The following is a 19092-nucleotide window of genomic DNA, read 5'->3' as shown; positions in this document are numbered from 1 at the left end:
ACAGGTGATATTCCTGTTTGAGGAGCATGCTCTCACTGTCTGACAGGTGATATTCCTGTTTGAGGAGCATGCTCTCAATGTCTGACAGGTGATATTCCTATTTGATGAGCATGCTCTCACTGTCTGACAGGTGATATTCCTGTTTGAGGAGCATGCTCTCACTGTCTGACAGGTGATATTCCTATTTGAGGAGCATGCTCTCACTGTCTGACAGGTGATATTCCTATTTGAGGAGCATGCTCTCACTGTCTGACAGGTGATATTCCTATTTGAGGAGCATGCTCTCACTGTCTGACAGGTGATATTCATATTTGAGGAGCATGCTCTCACTGTCTGACAGGTGATATTCCTATTTGAGGAGCATGCTCTCACTGTCTGACAGGTGATATTCCTGTTTGAGGAGCATGTTCTCACTGTCTGACAGGTGATATTCCTGTTAGAGGAGCATGCTCTCACTGTCTGACAGGTGATATTCCTGTTTGAGGAGCATGCTCTCACTGTCTGACAGGTGATATTCCTATTTGAGGAGCATGCTCTCACTGTCTGACAGGTGATATTCCTATTTGAGGAGCATGCTCTCACTGTCTGACAGGTGATATTCCTGTTTGAGGAGCATGTTCTCACTGTCTGACAGGTGATATTCCTGTTAGAGGAGCATGCTCTCACTGTCTGACAGGTGATATTCCTATTTGAGGAGCATGCTCTCACTGTCTGACAGGTGATATTCCTGTTTGAGGAGCATGTTCTCACTGTCTGACAGGTGATATTCCTGTTAGAGGAGCATGCTCTCACTGTCTGACAGGTGATATTCCTGTTTGAGGAGCATGCTCTCACTGCCAGACAGGTGATATTCTTGTTAGAGGAGCATCCTCTCACTGTCTGACAGGTGATATTCCTGTTAGAGGAGCATGCTCTCACTGTCTGACAGGTGATATTCCTGTTAGAGGAGCATGTTCTCACTGTCTGACAGGTGATATTCCTGTTAGAGGAGCATGCTCTCACTGTCTGACAGGTGATATTCCTGTTTGAGGAGCATGCTCTCACTGTCTGAAAGGTGATATTCCTGTTTGAGGAGCATGCTCTCACTGTCTGACAGGTGATATTCCTGTTAGAGGAGCATGCTCTCACTGTCTGACAGGTGATATTCCTGTTAGAGGAGCATGCTCTCACTGTCTGACAGGTGATATTCCTGTTAGAGGAGCATGCTCTCACTGTCTGACAGGTGATATTCCTGTTTGAGGAGCATGCTCTCACTGTCTGACAGGTGATATTCCTGTTAGAGGAGCATGCTCTCACTGTCTGACAGGTGATATTCCTGTTTGAGGAGCATGCTCTCACTGTCTGACAGGTGATATTCCTGTTAGAGGAGCATGTTCTCACTGTCTGACAGGTGATATCCCTGTTAGAGGAGCATGTTCTCACTGCCTGACAGGTGATATTCCTGTTAGAGGAGCATGTTCTCACTGTCTGACAGGTGATATTCCTGTTTGAGGAGCATGCTCTCACTGTCTGACAGGTGATATTCCTATTTGAGGAGCATGTTCTCACTGTCTGACAGGTGATATCCCTATTAGAGGAGCATGTTCTCACTGTCTGACAGGTGATATTACAGTTAGAGGAGCATGCTCTCACTGTCTGACAGGTGATATTCCTGTTTGAGGAGCATGCTCTCACTGCCAGACAGGTGATATTCTTGTTAGAGGAGCATCCTCTCACTGTCTGACAGGTGATATTCCTGTTAGAGGAGCATGCTCTCACTGTCTGACAGGTGATATTCCTGTTAGAGGAGCATGTTCTCACTGTCTGACAGGTGATATTCCTGTTAGAGGAGCATGCTCTCACTGTCTGACAGGTGATATTCCTGTTTGAGGAGCATGCTCTCACTGTCTGAAAGGTGATATTCCTGTTTGAGGAGCATGCTCTCACTGTCTGACATGTGATATTCCTATTTGAGGAGCATGCTCTCACTGTCTGACAGGTGATATTTCTATTTGAGGAGCATGCTCTCACTGTCTGACAGGTGATATTCATATTTGAGGAGCATGCTCTCACTGTCTGACAGGTGATATTCCTATTTGAGGAGCATGCTCTCACTGTCTGACAGGTGATATTCCTATTTGAGGAGCATGCTCTCACTGTCTGACAGGTGATATTCTTATTTGAGGAGCATGCTCTCACTGTCTGACAGGTGATATTCCTGTTTGAGGAGCATGCTCTCACTGTCTGACAGGTGATATTCCTATTGGAGGAGCATGCTCTCACTGTCTGACAGGTGATATTCCTATTTGAGGAGCATGCTCTCACTGTCTGACAGGTGATATTCCTGTTTGAGGAGCATGTTCTCACTGTCTGACAGGTGATATTCCTGTTAGAGGAGCATGCTCTCACTGTCTGACAGGTGATATTCCTATTTGAGGAGCATGCTCTCACTGTCTGACAGGTGATATTCCTGTTTGAGGAGCATGTTCTCACTGTCTGACAGGTGATATTCCTGTTAGAGGAGCATGCTCTCACTGTCTGACAGGTGATATTCCTGTTTGAGGAGCATGCTCTCACTGCCAGACAGGTGATATTCTTGTTAGAGGAGCATGCTCTCACTGTCTGACAGGTGATATTCCTGTTAGAGGAGCATGCTCTCACTGTCTGACAGGTGATATTCCTGTTAGAGGAGCATGTTCTCACTGTCTGACAGGTGATATTCCTGTTAGAGGAGCATGCTCTCACTGTCTGACAGGTGATATTCCTGTTAGAGGAGCATGTTCTCACTGTCTGACAGGTGATATTCCTGTTAGAGGAGCATGTTCTCACTGTCTGACAGGTGATATTCCTGTTTGAGGAGCATGCTCTCACTGTCTGACAGGTGATATTCCTGTTAGAGGAGCATGCTCTCACTGTCTGACAGGTGATATTCCTGTTTGAGGAGCATGCTCTCACTGTCTGAAAGGTGATATTCCTGTTTGAGGAGCATGCTCTCACTGTCTGACAGGTGATATTCCTGTTAGAGGAGCATGCTCTCACTGTCTGACAGGTGATATTCCTGTTAGAGGAGCATGTTCTCACTGTCTGACAGGTGATATTCCTGTTTGAGGAGCATGCTCTCACTGTCTGACAGGTGATATTCCTATTTGAGGAGCATGTTCTCACTGTCTGACAGGTGATATCCCTATTAGAGGAGCATGTTCTCACTGTCTGACAGGTGATATTACAGTTAGAGGAGCATGCTCTCACTGTCTGACAGGTGATATTCCTGTTAGAGGAGCATGCTCTCACTGCCTGACAGGTGATATTCCTGTTAGAGGAGCATGTTCTCACTGTCTGACAGGTGATATTCCTGTTAGAGGAGCATGTTCTCACTGTCTGACAGGTGATATTCCTGTTAGAGGAGCATGTTTTCACTGTCTGACAGGTGATATTCCTGTTTGAGGAGCATGCTCTCACTGTCTGACAGGTGATATTCCTGTTAGAGGAGCATGTTCTCACTGTCTGACAGGTGATATTCCTGTTAGAGGAGCATGTTCTCACTGTCTGACAGGTGATATTCCTGTTTGAGGAGCATGCTCTCACTGTCTGACAGGTGATATTCCTGTTTGAGGAGCATGCTCTCACTGTCTGACAGGTGATATTCCTGTTTGAGGAGCATGCTCTCACTGTCTGACAGGTGATATTCCTGTTTGAGGAGCATGCTCTCACTGTCTGACAGGTGATATTCCTATTTGAGGAGCATGCTCTCACTGTCTGACAGGTGATATTCCTATTTGAGGAGCATGCTCTCACTGTCTGACAGGTGATATTCATATTTGAGGAGCATGCTCTCACTGTCTGACAGGTGATATTCCTATTTGAGGAGCATGCTCTCACTGTCTGACAGGTGATATTCCTATTTGAGGAGCATGCTCTCACTGTCTGACAGGTGATATTCTTATTTGAGGAGCATGCTCTCACTGTCTGACAGGTGATATTCCTGTTTGAGGAGCATGCTCGCACTGTCTGACAGGTGATATTCCTATTTGAGGAGCATGCTCTCACTGTCTGACAGGTGATATTCCTATTTGAGGAGCATGCTCTCACTGTCTGACAGGTGATATTCCTGTTTGAGGAGCATGATCTCACTGTCTGACAGGTGATATTCCTGTTAGAGGAGCATGCTCTCACTGTCTGACAGGTGATATTCCTGTTAGAGGAGCATGCTCTCACTGTCTGACAGGTGATATTCCTGTTAGAGGAGCATGTTCTCACTGTCTGACAGGTGATATTCCTGTTAGAGGAGCATGCTCTCACTGTCTGACAGGTGATATTCCTGTTAGAGGAGCATGTTCTCACTGTCTGACAGGTGATATTCCTGTTAGAGGAGCATGTTCTCACTGTCTGACAGGTGATATTCCTGTTTGAGGAGCATGCTCTCACTGTCTGACAGGTGATATTCCTGTTAGAGGAGCATGCTCTCACTGTCTGACAGGTGATATTCCTGTTTGAGGAGCATGCTCTCACTGTCTGAAAGGTGATATTCCTGTTTGAGGAGCATGCTCTCACTGTCTGACAGGTGATATTCCTGTTAGAGGAGCATGCTCTCACTGTCTGACAGGTGATATTCCTGTTAGAGGAGCATGTTCTCACTGTCTGACAGGTGATATTCCTGTTTGAGGAGCATGCTCTCACTGTCTGACAGGTGATATTCCTATTTGAGGAGCATGTTCTCACTGTCTGACAGGTGATATCCCTATTAGAGGAGCATGTTCTCACTGTCTGACAGGTGATATTACAGTTAGAGGAGCATGCTCTCACTGTCTGACAGGTGATATTCCTGTTAGAGGAGCATGCTCTCACTGCCTGACAGGTGATATTCCTGTTAGAGGAGCATGTTCTCACTGTCTGACAGGTGATATTCCTGTTAGAGGAGCATGTTCTCACTGTCTGACAGGTGATATTCCTGTTAGAGGAGCATGTTCTCACTGTCTGACAGGTGATATTCCTGTTTGAGGAGCATGCTCTCACTGTCTGACAGGTGATATTCCTGTTAGAGGAGCATGTTCTCACTGTCTGACAGGTGATATTCCTGTTAGAGGAGCATGTTCTCACTGTCTGACAGGTGATATTCCTGTTTGAGGAGCATGCTCTCACTGTCTGACAGGTGATATTCCTGTTTGAGGAGCATGCTCTCACTGTCTGACAGGTGATATTCCTGTTTGAGGAGCATGCTCTCACTGTCTGACAGGTGATATTCCTGTTTGAGGAGCATGCTCTCACTGTCTGACAGGTGATATTCCTATTTGAGGAGCATGCTCTCACTGTCTGACAGGTGATATTCCTATTTGAGGAGCATGCTCTCACTGTCTGACAGGTGATATTCATATTTGAGGAGCATGCTCTCACTGTCTGACAGGTGATATTCCTATTTGAGGAGCATGCTCTCACTGTCTGACAGGTGATATTCCTATTTGAGGAGCATGCTCTCACTGTCTGACAGGTGATATTCTTATTTGAGGAGCATGCTCTCACTGTCTGACAGGTGATATTCCTGTTTGAGGAGCATGCTCGCACTGTCTGACAGGTGATATTCCTATTTGAGGAGCATGCTCTCACTGTCTGACAGGTGATATTCCTATTTGAGGAGCATGCTCTCACTGTCTGACAGGTGATATTCCTGTTTGAGGAGCATGTTCTCACTGTCTGACAGGTGATATTCCTGTTAGAGGAGCATGCTCTCACTGTCTGACAGGTGATATTCCTATTTGAGGAGCATGCTCTCACTGTCTGACAGGTGATATTCCTGTTTGAGGAGCATGTTCTCACTGTCTGACAGGTGATATTCCTGTTAGAGGAGCATGCTCTCACTGTCTGACAGGTGATATTCCTGTTTGAGGAGCATGCTCTCACTGCCAGACAGGTGATATTCTTGTTAGAGGAGCATGCTCTCACTGTCTGACAGGTGATATTCCTGTTAGAGGAGCATGCTCTCACTGTCTGACAGGTGATATTCCTGTTAGAGGAGCATGTTCTCACTGTCTGACAGGTGATATTCCTGTTAGAGGAGCATGTTCTCACTGTCTGACAGGTGATATTCCTGTTTGAGGAGCATGCTCTCACTGTCTGACAGGTGATATTCCTGTTAGAGGAGCAAGTTCTCACTGTCTGACAGGTGATATTCCTGTTAGAGGAGCATGTTCTCACTGTCTGACAGGTGATATTCCTGTTTGAGGAGCATGCTCTCACTGTCTGACAGGTGATATTCCTGTTTGAGGAGCATGCTCTCACTGTCTGACAGGTGATATTCCTGTTTGAGGAGCATGCTCTCAATGTCTGACAGGTGATATTCCTATTTGATGAGCATGCTCTCACTGTCTGACAGGTGATATTCCTGTTTGAGGAGCATGCTCTCACTGTCTGACAGGTGATATTCCTATTTGAGGAGCATGCTCTCACTGTCTGACAGGTGATATTCCTATTTGAGGAGCATGCTCTCACTGTCTGACAGGTGATATTCCTATTTGAGGAGCATGCTCTCACTGTCTGACAGGTGATATTCATATTTGAGGAGCATGCTCTCACTGTCTGACAGGTGATATTCCTATTTGAGGAGCATGCTCTCACTGTCTGACAGGTGATATTCCTATTTGAGGAGCATGCTCTCACTGTCTGACAGGTGATATTCTTATTTGAGGAGCATGCTCTCACTGTCTGACAGGTGATATTCCTGTTTGAGGAGCATGTTCTCACTGTCTGACAGGTGATATTCCTGTTAGAGGAGCATGCTCTCACTGTCTGACAGGTGATATTCCTATTTGAGGAGCATGCTCTCACTGTCTGACAGGTGATATTCCTGTTTGAGGAGCATGTTCTCACTGTCTGACAGGTGATATTCCTGTTAGAGGAGCATGCTCTCACTGTCTGACAGGTGATATTCCTGTTTGAGGAGCATGCTCTCACTGCCAGACAGGTGATATTCTTGTTAGAGGAGCATCCTCTCACTGTCTGACAGGTGATATTCCTGTTAGAGGAGCATGCTCTCACTGTCTGACAGGTGATATTCCTGTTAGAGGAGCATGTTCTCACTGTCTGACAGGTGATATTCCTGTTAGAGGAGCATGCTCTCACTGTCTGACAGGTGATATTCCTGTTTGAGGAGCATGCTCTCACTGTCTGAAAGGTGATATTCCTGTTTGAGGAGCATGCTCTCACTGTCTGACAGGTGATATTCCTGTTAGAGGAGCATGCTCTCACTGTCTGACAGGTGATATTCCTGTTAGAGGAGCATGCTCTCACTGTCTGACAGGTGATATTCCTGTTAGAGGAGCATGCTCTCACTGTCTGACAGGTGATATTCCTGTTTGAGGAGCATGCTCTCACTGTCTGACAGGTGATATTCCTGTTAGAGGAGCATGCTCTCACTGTCTGACAGGTGATATTCCTGTTTGAGGAGCATGCTCTCACTGTCTGACAGGTGATATTCCTGTTAGAGGAGCATGTTCTCACTGTCTGACAGGTGATATCCCTGTTAGAGGAGCATGTTCTCACTGCCTGACAGGTGATATTCCTGTTAGAGGAGCATGTTCTCACTGTCTGACAGGTGATATTCCTGTTTGAGGAGCATGCTCTCACTGTCTGACAGGTGATATTCCTATTTGAGGAGCACGTTCTCACTGTCTGACAGGTGATATCCCTATTAGAGGAGCATGTTCTCACTGTCTGACAGGTGATATTACAGTTAGAGGAGCATGCTCTCACTGTCTGACAGGTGATATTCCTGTTAGAGGAGCATGCTCTCACTGCCTGACAGGTGATATTCCTGTTAGAGGAGCATGTTCTCACTGTCTGACAGGTGATATTCCTGTTAGAGGAGCATGTTCTCACTGTCTGACAGGTGATATTCCTGTTAGAGGAGCATGTTCTCACTGTCTGACAGGTGATATTCCTGTTTGAGGAGCATGCTCTCACTGTCTGACAGGTGATATTCCTGTTAGAGGAGCATGTTCTCACTGTCTGACAGGTGATATTCCTGTTAGAGGAGCATGTTCTCACTGTCTGACAGGTGATATTCCTGTTAGAGGAGCATGTTCTCACTGTCTGACAGGTGATATTCCTGTTAGAGGAGCATGCTCTCACTGTCTGACAGGTGATATTCCTGTTAGAGGAGCATGTTCTCACTGTCTGACAGGTGATATTCCTGTTAGAGGAGCATGTTCTCACTGTCTGACAGGTGATATTCCTGTTTGAGGAGCATGCTCTCACTGTCTGACAGGTGATATTCCTGTTAGAGGAGCATGTTCTCACTGTCTGACAGGTGATATTCCTGTTAGAGGAGCATGTTCTCACTGTCTGACAGGTGATATTCCTGTTTGAGGAGCATGCTCTCACTGTCTGACAGGTGATATTCCTGTTTGAGGAGCATGCTCTCACTGTCTGACAGGTGATATTCCTGTTTGAGGAGCATGCTCTCACTGTCTGACAGGTGATATTCCTGTTTGAGGAGCATGCTCTCACTGTCTGACAGGTGATATTCCTATTTGAGGAGCATGCTCTCACTGTCTGACAGGTGATATTCCTATTTGAGGAGCATGCTCTCACTGTCTGACAGGTGATATTCATATTTGAGGAGCATGCTCTCACTGTCTGACAGGTGATATTCCTATTTGAGGAGCATGCTCTCACTGTCTGACAGGTGATATTCCTATTTGAGGAGCATGCTCTCACTGTCTGACAGGTGATATTCTTATTTGAGGAGCATGCTCTCACTGTCTGACAGGTGATATTCCTGTTTGAGGAGCATGCTCGCACTGTCTGACAGGTGATATTCCTATTTGAGGAGCATGCTCTCACTGTCTGACAGGTGATATTCCTATTTGAGGAGCATGCTCTCACTGTCTGACAGGTGATATTCCTGTTTGAGGAGCATGTTCTCACTGTCTGACAGGTGATATTCCTGTTAGAGGAGCATGCTCTCACTGTCTGACAGGTGATATTCCTATTTGAGGAGCATGCTCTCACTGTCTGACAGGTGATATTCCTGTTTGAGGAGCATGTTCTCACTGTCTGACAGGTGATATTCCTGTTAGAGGAGCATGCTCTCACTGTCTGACAGGTGATATTCCTGTTTGAGGAGCATGCTCTCACTGCCAGACAGGTGATATTCTTGTTAGAGGAGCATGCTCTCACTGTCTGACAGGTGATATTCCTGTTAGAGGAGCATGCTCTCACTGTCTGACAGGTGATATTCCTGTTAGAGGAGCATGTTCTCACTGTCTGACAGGTGATATTCCTGTTAGAGGAGCATGTTCTCACTGTCTGACAGGTGATATTCCTGTTTGAGGAGCATGCTCTCACTGTCTGACAGGTGATATTCCTGTTAGAGGAGCATGTTCTCACTGTCTGACAGGTGATATTCCTGTTAGAGGAGCATGTTCTCACTGTCTGACAGGTGATATTCCTGTTTGAGGAGCATGCTCTCACTGTCTGACAGGTGATATTCCTGTTTGAGGAGCATGCTCTCACTGTCTGACAGGTGATATTCCTGTTTGAGGAGCATGCTCTCAATGTCTGACAGGTGATATTCCTATTTGATGAGCATGCTCTCACTGTCTGACAGGTGATATTCCTGTTTGAGGAGCATGCTCTCACTGTCTGACAGGTGATATTCCTATTTGAGGAGCATGCTCTCACTGTCTGACAGGTGATATTCCTATTTGAGGAGCATGCTCTCACTGTCTGACAGGTGATATTCCTATTTGAGGAGCATGCTCTCACTGTCTGACAGGTGATATTCATATTTGAGGAGCATGCTCTCACTGTCTGACAGGTGATATTCCTATTTGAGGAGCATGCTCTCACTGTCTGACAGGTGATATTCCTATTTGAGGAGCATGCTCTCACTGTCTGACAGGTGATATTCTTATTTGAGGAGCATGCTCTCACTGTCTGACAGGTGATATTCCTGTTTGAGGAGCATGCTCTCACTGTCTGACAGGTGATATTCCTATTTGAGGAGCATGCTCTCACTGTCTGACAGGTGATATTCCTATTTGAGGAGCATGCTCTCACTGTCTGACAGGTGATATTCCTGTTTGAGGAGCATGTTCTCACTGTCTGACAGGTGATATTCCTGTTAGAGGAGCATGCTCTCACTGTCTGACAGGTGATATTCCTATTTGAGGAGCATGCTCTCACTGTCTGACAGGTGATATTCCTGTTTGAGGAGCATGTTCTCACTGTCTGACAGGTGATATTCCTGTTAGAGGAGCATGCTCTCACTGTCTGACAGGTGATATTCCTGTTTGAGGAGCATGCTCTCACTGCCAGACAGGTGATATTCTTGTTAGAGGAGCATCCTCTCACTGTCTGACAGGTGATATTCCTGTTAGAGGAGCATGCTCTCACTGTCTGACAGGTGATATTCCTGTTAGAGGAGCATGTTCTCACTGTCTGACAGGTGATATTCCTGTTAGAGGAGCATGCTCTCACTGTCTGACAGGTGATATTCCTGTTTGAGGAGCATGCTCTCACTGTCTGAAAGGTGATATTCCTGTTTGAGGAGCATGCTCTCACTGTCTGACAGGTGATATTCCTGTTAGAGGAGCATGCTCTCACTGTCTGACAGGTGATATTCCTGTTAGAGGAGCATGCTCTCACTGTCTGACAGGTGATATTCCTGTTAGAGGAGCATGCTCTCACTGTCTGACAGGTGATATTCCTGTTTGAGGAGCATGCTCTCACTGTCTGACAGGTGATATTCCTGTTAGAGGAGCATGCTCTCACTGTCTGACAGGTGATATTCCTGTTTGAGGAGCATGCTCTCACTGTCTGACAGGTGATATTCCTGTTAGAGGAGCATGTTCTCACTGTCTGACAGGTGATATCCCTGTTAGAGGAGCATGTTCTCACTGCCTGACAGGTGATATTCCTGTTAGAGGAGCATGTTCTCACTGTCTGACAGGTGATATTCCTGTTTGAGGAGCATGCTCTCACTGTCTGACAGGTGATATTCCTATTTGAGGAGCATGTTCTCACTGTCTGACAGGTGATATCCCTATTAGAGGAGCATGTTCTCACTGTCTGACAGGTGATATTACAGTTAGAGGAGCATGCTCTCACTGTCTGACAGGTGATATTCCTGTTAGAGGAGCATGCTCTCACTGCCTGACAGGTGATATTCCTGTTAGAGGAGCATGTTCTCACTGTCTGACAGGTGATATTCCTGTTAGAGGAGCATGTTCTCACTGTCTGACAGGTGATATTCCTGTTAGAGGAGCATGTTCTCACTGTCTGACAGGTGATATTCCTGTTTGAGGAGCATGCTCTCACTGTCTGACAGGTGATATTCCTGTTAGAGGAGCATGTTCTCACTGTCTGACAGGTGATATTCCTGTTAGAGGAGCATGTTCTCACTGTCTGACAGGTGATATTCCTGTTTGAGGAGCATGCTCTCCCTGTCTGACAGGTGATATTCCTGTTTGAGGAGCATGCTCTCACTGTCTGACAGGTGATATTCCTGTTTGAGGAGCATGCTCTCAATGTCTGACAGGTGATATTCCTATTTGAGGAGCATGCTCTCACTGTCTGACAGGTGATATTCCTGTTTGAGGAGCATGCTCTCACTGTCTGACAGGTGATATTCCTATTTGAGGAGCATGCTCTCACTGTCTGACATGTGATATTCCTATTTGAGGAGCATGCTCTCACTGTCTGACAGGTGATATTTCTATTTGAGGAGCATGCTCTCACTGTCTGACAGGTGATATTCATATTTGAGGAGCATGCTCTCACTGTCTGACAGGTGATATTCCTATTTGAGGAGCATGCTCTCACTGTCTGACAGGTGATATTCCTATTTGAGGAGCATGCTCTCACTGTCTGACAGGTGATATTCTTATTTGAGGAGCATGCTCTCACTGTCTGACAGGTGATATTCCTGTTTGAGGAGCATGCTCTCACTGTCTGACAGGTGATATTCCTATTGGAGGAGCATGCTCTCACTGTCTGACAGGTGATATTCCTATTTGAGGAGCATGCTCTCACTGTCTGACAGGTGATATTCCTGTTTGAGGAGCATGTTCTCACTGTCTGACAGGTGATATTCCTGTTAGAGGAGCATGCTCTCACTGTCTGACAGGTGATATTCCTATTTGAGGAGCATGCTCTCACTGTCTGACAGGTGATATTCCTGTTTGAGGAGCATGTTCTCACTGTCTGACAGGTGATATTCCTGTTTGAGGAGCATGCTCTCACTGCCAGACAGGTGATATTCTTGTTAGAGGAGCATGCTCTCACTGTCTGACAGGTGATATTCCTGTTAGAGGAGCATGCTCTCACTGTCTGACAGGTGATATTCCTGTTAGAGGAGCATGTTCTCACTGTCTGACAGGTGATATTCCTGTTAGAGGAGCATGCTCTCACTGTCTGACAGGTGATATTCCTGTTAGAGGAGCATGTTCTCACTGTCTGACAGGTGATTTTCCTGTTAGAGGAGCATGTTCTCACTGTCTGACAGGTGATATTCCTGTTTGAGGAGCATGCTCTCACTGTCTGACAGGTGATATTCCTGTTAGAGGAGCATGCTCTCACTGTCTGACAGGTGATATTCCTGTTTGAGGAGCATGCTCTCACTGTCTGAAAGGTGATATTCCTGTTTGAGGAGCATGCTCTCACTGTCTGACAGGTGATATTCCTGTTAGAGGAGCATGCTCTCACTGTCTGACAGGTGATATTCCTGTTAGAGGAGCATGCTCTCACTGTCTGACAGGTGATATTCCTGTTTGAGGAGCATGCTCTCACTGTCTGACAGGTGATATTCCTGTTAGAGGAGCATGCTCTCACTGTCTGACAGGTGATATTCCTGTTAGAGGAGCATGCTCTCACTGTCTGACAGGTGATATTCCTGTTAGAGGAGCATGCTCTCACTGTCTGACAGGTGATATTCCTGTTAGAGGAGCATGCTCTCACTGTCTGACAGGTGATATTCCTGTTTGAGGAGCATGCTCTCACTGTCTGACAGGTGATATTCCTGTTTGAGGAACATGCTCTCGCTTCCCGACAGGTGATATTCCTGTTTGAGGAGCATGCTCTCACTGTCTGACAGGTGATATTCCTGTTTGAGGAGCATACTCTCGCTTCCCGGCAGGTGATATTCCTGTTTGAGGAGCATGCTCTCGCTGCCTGACAGGTGATATTGCTGTTTGAGGAGCATGCTCTCGCTGCCCGAAAGGTGATATTCCTGTTTGAGGAGCATGCTCTCACTGTCTGACAGGTGATATTCCTGTTAGAGGAGCATGCTCTCACTATCTGACAGGTGATATTCCTGTTTGAGGAGCATGCTCTCGCTTCCCGGCAGGTGATATTCCTGTTTGAGGAGCATGCTCTCGCTGCCTGACAAGTGATATTGCTGTTTGAGGAGCATGCTCTCACTGTCTGACAGGTGATATTCATATTTGAGGAGCATGCTCTCACTGTCTGACAGGTGATATTCCTGTTTGAGGAGCATGCTCTCACTGTCTGACAGGTGATATTCCTGTTAGAGGAGCATGCTCTCACTATCTGACAGGTGATATTCCTGTTTGAGGAGCATGCTCTCGCTGCCCGAAAGGTGATATTCCTGTTTGAGGAGCATGCTCTCGCTGCCCGAAAGGTGATATTCCTGTTAGAGGAGCATGCTCTCGCTGCCTGACAGTTGATATTCCTGTTTGAGGAGCATGCTCTCACTGCCAGACAGGTGATATTCCTGTTTGAGGAGCATGCTCTCACTGTCTGACAGGTGATATTCCTGTTTGAGGAGCATGCTCTCACTGTCTGACAGGTGATATTCCTGTTTGAGGAGCATGCTCTCACTGTCTGACAGGTGATATTCCTGTTAGAGGAGCATACTCTCGCTTCCCGGCAGGTGATATTCCTGTTTGAGGAGCATGCTCTCGCTGCCTGACAGGTGATATTGCTGTTTTGAGGAGCATGCTCTCGCTGCCCGACAGGTGATGGAGCGCTTATGGAGCGCTGAGTACCAGGCTGTTAGGACCTGATGGAGGGACAATAGAGAGCCCTGAGTATCAGGCCATTAGGACCTGATGGAGGGACAATAGAGTCCTGATTACCAGTCCATTAGGACCTGATGGAGTGCTGAGTACCAGGCCGTTAGGACCTGATGGAGGGACAATAGACCCCGAATACCAGGCCATTAGGACCTGATGGAGGGAAAATAGAGCCCTGAGTACCAGGCCATTAGGACCGGATGGAGGGACAATAGAGCCCTGAATACCAGGCCATTAGGACCTGATGGAGCGCTGAGTACCAGGCCGTTAGGACCTGATGGAGGGACAATAGATCCCTGAATACCAGGCCATTAGGACCTGATGGAGGGGCAATATAGAGCCCTGAGTACCAGACCATGTCTTTGTTTGTGTCTCTGTCTTTGTCTCTCTCTCTCTGTCTCCATCCCCTGTCTTTCTTTGTGTCTCTGTCCTTGTGTCTCTCTGTCTCTCTCTGTGTCTCTGTCCCCTGTCCCTGTGTGGAACCCCCTGTAGGAGCAGCAGCAGCTGTGTGTGGCGCTGCAGGAGACCCGAGTCCTGCTGGAGGAGCAGCTGGCAGACACACGGCAACGCTGCTCCAGCCTACGGGAGCTGGAGAGGGACAATCTGCTGCTGCGACAGAGACTCATAGACCTGGAAGGGGTAGGTAATGGTGGTAATGTGTATGTGGTAATGTGTGTGTGTGTGTTAACCAAACATGTTTGTGAATCACAAGTAAGGAATTTGGCATCTGCTGGTTGGGCTCACATAGACATTTCCCTCATTTGCTGGTGTGTGTGTGTGTGTGTGTAGGAGCAGGACACTGAGAGGCAGAGGGTCGATGAGCTGTTAGAGATGAACATGGGCCTGGAGGCGGAGCTTAGACAGGTGCTTAGACACAACAACAACAATACAGGCACGATGACAGCGGCTCGACATTTCCACCAATCAGAGGTGGAGTCTGACGAGGAGGCTGGGCTAAGAGAGGAGCTAAGAGAAGATATTGGTCAGTCAGTCTGCCTGTCTGTTGTGTCTTTTCAGTTAAATTGTTTGATTATTGTCAACTACCCCTCCTCTCTAATTCAAATTCAAATAAACTTTAATGGCATGAATGGGTACCACTGTTGCCAAAGCAATGCAATTATATATCTCTCCCCCCATGTCAGATCTGAAGCCTCTGAGTGTGGAGGTGGGTGAGGCTTCGTCACTGAGACTTCTGGGAGCTGAAAATGAGAATGCCGAGCTGAGGAGACGTCTGGAGGACCTGCAGTCTGAACAGGAGGTCAGGGGTCAGAGGGTAAGTGTCAATCAATCAATAAAAATAGAATGAGTCTAGAGTAAACCTCCAGAGAGCAGGCAAAGGCAACAGTAGCAAGGAAAATTAAGAATGAGACGCTACACAGGGAACCTTTTGGCTTGCCAAGTACATGTATTAGTGTCCAGGCTAAGGGTACTGCTATTGGAGGATCCAACTGTCTGCTATATTTTGCAGCAAGCTGATTTGCCGGAGGTGAGGGAGGAGCTGGCCTGTCTGGAGGCAGAACATCAGAATACACTAAGAGAGGTGAGCTGATGAGACCGACTAGGTTTGGACAAGTCTGTGTTAAACCTCTGAGCTAAAGCCTAGGAGGCAAACAAATTCTTCAGGTCTAAGAGAACGTTACTCATCACGGGGGTGTGGTTCACTAAACCGTTATACTGACATGTATCTGAATGTGACCTCACTGTGTTGTCTGACATGTATCTAGTTTCAACCTCACTGTGTTGTCTGACATGTATCTAGTTTCAACCTCACTGTGTTGTCTGACATGTATCTAGTTTCAACCTCACTGTGTTGTCTGACATGTATCTAGATGTGACCTCACTGTGTCGTCTGACATGTATCTAGATGTGACCTCACTGTGTTGTCTGACATGTATCTAGATGTGACCTCACTGTGTTGTCTGACATGTATCTAGATGTGACCTCACTGTGTCGTCTGACATGTATCTAGATGTGACCTCACTGTGTTGTCTGACATGTATCTAGTTTCAACCTCACTGTGTTGTCTGACATGTATCTAGTTTCAACCTCACTGTGTTGTCTGACATGTATCTAGATGTGACCTCACTGTGTCGTCTGACATGTATCTAGATGTGACCTCACTGTGTTGTCTGACATGTATCTAGTTTCAACCTCACTGTGTCGTCTGACATGTATCTAGATGTGACCTCACTGTGTCGTCTGACATGTATCTAGATGTGACCTCACCGTGTCGTCTGACATGTATCTAATTTCAACCTCACTGTGTCATCTGACATGTATCTAGTTTCAACCTCACTGTGTCATCTGACATGTATCTAGTTTCAACCTCACTGTGTCATCTGACATGTATCTAATTTCAACCTCACTGTGTCATCTGACATGTATCTAGTTTCAACCTCACTGTGTCATCTGACATGTATCTAGTTTCAACCTCACTGTGTCATCTGACATGTATCTAGTTTCAACCTCACTGTGTCATCTGACATGTATCTAGATGTGACCTCACTGTGTTGTCTGACATGTATCTAGTTTCAACCTCACTGTGTTGTCTGACATGTATCTAGTTTCAACCTCACTGTGTCGTCTGACATGTATCTAGATGTGACCTCACTGTGTTGTCTGACATGTATCTAGATGTGACCTCACTGTGTTGTCTGACATGTATCTAGTTTCAACCTCACTGTGTCATCTGACATGTATCTAGTTTCAACCTCACTGTGTCGTCTGACATGTATCTAATTTTAACCTCACTGTGTCGTCTGACATGTATCTAGTTTCAACCTCACTGTGTTGTCTGACATGTATCTAGATGTGACCTCACTGTGTTGTCTGACATGTATCTAGATGTGACCTCACTGTGTTGTCTGACGTGTATCTAGATGTGACCTCACTGTGTCATCTGACATGTATCTAGTTTGAACCTCACTGTGTTGTCTGACATGTATCTAGTTTCAACCTCACTGTGTTGTCTGACATGTATCTAGTTTCAACCTCACTGTGTTGTCTGACATGTATCTAGATGTGACCTCACTGTGTCGTCTGACATGTATCTAGATGTGACCTCACTGTGTTGTCTGACATGTATCTAGATGTGATCTCACTGTGTTGTCTGACATGTATCTAGATGTGACCTCACTGTGTTGTCTGACATGTATCTAGATGTGATCTCACTGTGTTGTCTGACATGTATCTAGATGTGACCTCACTGTGTTGTCTGACATGTATCTAGATGTGACCTCACTGTGTTGTCTGACATGTATCTAGTTTCAACCTCACTGTGTCGTCTGACATGTATCTAGTTTCAACCTCACTGTGTTGTCTGACATGTATCTAGTTTCAACCTCACTGTGTCGTCTGACATGTATCTAGATGTGACCTCACTGTGTCATCTGACATGTATCTAGTTTCAACCTCACTGTGTTGTCTGACATGTATCTAGATGTGACCTCACTGTGTCATCTGACATGTATCTAGTTTCAACCTCACTGTGTTGTCTGACATGTATCTAGATGTGATCTCACTGTGTTGTCTGACATGTATCTAGATGTGACCTCACTGTGTCATCTGACATGTATCTAGATGTGACCTCACTGCGTCATCTGACATGTATCTAATTTTAACCTCACTGTGTCGTCTGCCATGTATCTAGATGTGACCTCACTGTGTCGTCTGACATGTATCTAGATGTGACCTCACTGTATTTTCTGACATCTATCTAGTTTAAACCTCACTGTGTTGTCTGACATGTATCTAGTTTCAACCTCACTGTGTTGTCTGACATGTATCTAGATGTGACCTCACTGTGTTGTCTGACATGTATCTAGATCTGACCTCACTGTGTTGTCTGACATGTATCTAGATGTGACCTCACTGTGTTGTCTGACATGTATCTAGATGTGACCTCACTGTGTTGTCTGACATGTATCTAGTTTCAACCTCACTGTGTTGTCTGACATGTATCTAGTTTCAACCTCACTGTGTTGTCTGACATGTATCTAGATGTGACCTCACTGTGTTGTCTGACATGTATCTAGATGTGACCTCACTGTGTTGTCTGACATGTATCTAGATGTGACCTCACTGTGTTGTCTGACATGTATCTAGATGTGACCTCACTGTGTTGTCTGACATGTATCTAGTTTCAACCTCACTGTGTTGTCTGACATGTATCTAGTTTCAACCTCACTGTGTTATCTGACATGTATCTAGATGTGACCTCACTGTGTTGTCTGACATGTATCTAGATGTGACCTCACTGTGTCATCTGACATGTATCTAGATGTGACCTCACGGTGTTGTCTGACATGTATCTAGATGTGACCTCACTGTGTCATCTGACATGTATCTAGATGTGACCTCACTGTGTTGTCTGACATGTATCTAGTTTCAACCTCACTGTGTTGTCTGACATGTATCTAGTTTCAACCTCACTGTGTCATCTGACATGTATCTAGTTTCAACCTCACTGTGTCGTCTGACATGTATCCAGTTCGAACCTCACTGTGTTGTCTGACATGTATCTAGATGTGACCTCACTGTGTCATCTGACATGTATCTAGATGTGACCTCACTGTGTTGTCTGACATGTATCTAGTTTCAACCTCACTGTGTCATCTGACATGTATCTAGTTTCAACCTCACTGTGTCGTCTGACATGTATCCAGTTCGAACCTCACTGTGTTGTCTGACATGTATCTAATTTCAACCTCACTGTGTTGTCTGACATGTATCTAGATGTGACCTTACTGTGTCATCTGACATGTATCTGGATGTGATCTCACTGTGTCATCTGACATGTATCTAGATGTGACCTCACTGTGTTGTCTGACATGTATCTAGATGTGATCTCACTGTGTCGTCTGACATGTATCTAGTTTGAACCTCACTGTGTTGTCTGACATGTATCTAGATGTGACCTCACTGTGTTGTCTGACGTGTATCTAGATGTGACCTCACTGTGTTGTCTGACGTGTATCTAGATGTGACCTCACTGTGTTGTCTGACATGTATCTAGATGTGATCTCACTGTGTCGTCTGACATGTATCTAGTTTGAACCTCACTGTGTTGTCTGACATGTATCTAGAT

The 19092-nt window shown here is 45.9% G+C and overlaps 1 protein-coding gene across 2 annotated transcripts in view; it reads left to right on the top strand.

Moving 5' to 3' along the window:
- The window catches only part of LOC110504639 (uncharacterized), a 51941-nt gene that overhangs the window by 14158 nt on the left and 18691 nt on the right, over window positions 1–19092 (top strand). For both annotated transcript variants that reach the window (XM_036970027.2, XM_090220236.1), the window contains exons 11-14: window positions 14499–14645; window positions 14796–14988; window positions 15149–15279; window positions 15475–15546. In XM_036970027.2, the coding sequence (XP_036825922.2) occupies window positions 14499–14645; window positions 14796–14988; window positions 15149–15279; window positions 15475–15546 (543 nt within the window). The remainder of the gene's footprint in view (window positions 1–14498; window positions 14646–14795; window positions 14989–15148; window positions 15280–15474; window positions 15547–19092) is intronic.

Source organism: Oncorhynchus mykiss, chromosome 25 (genome assembly GCF_057628025.1).
Source record: "Oncorhynchus mykiss isolate SJ-2025 chromosome 25, ASM5762802v1, whole genome shotgun sequence".
Lineage (NCBI taxonomy): Eukaryota > Metazoa > Chordata > Actinopteri > Salmoniformes > Salmonidae > Oncorhynchus > Oncorhynchus mykiss.
This window is presented reverse-complemented; position numbering and strand designations above follow the sequence as displayed.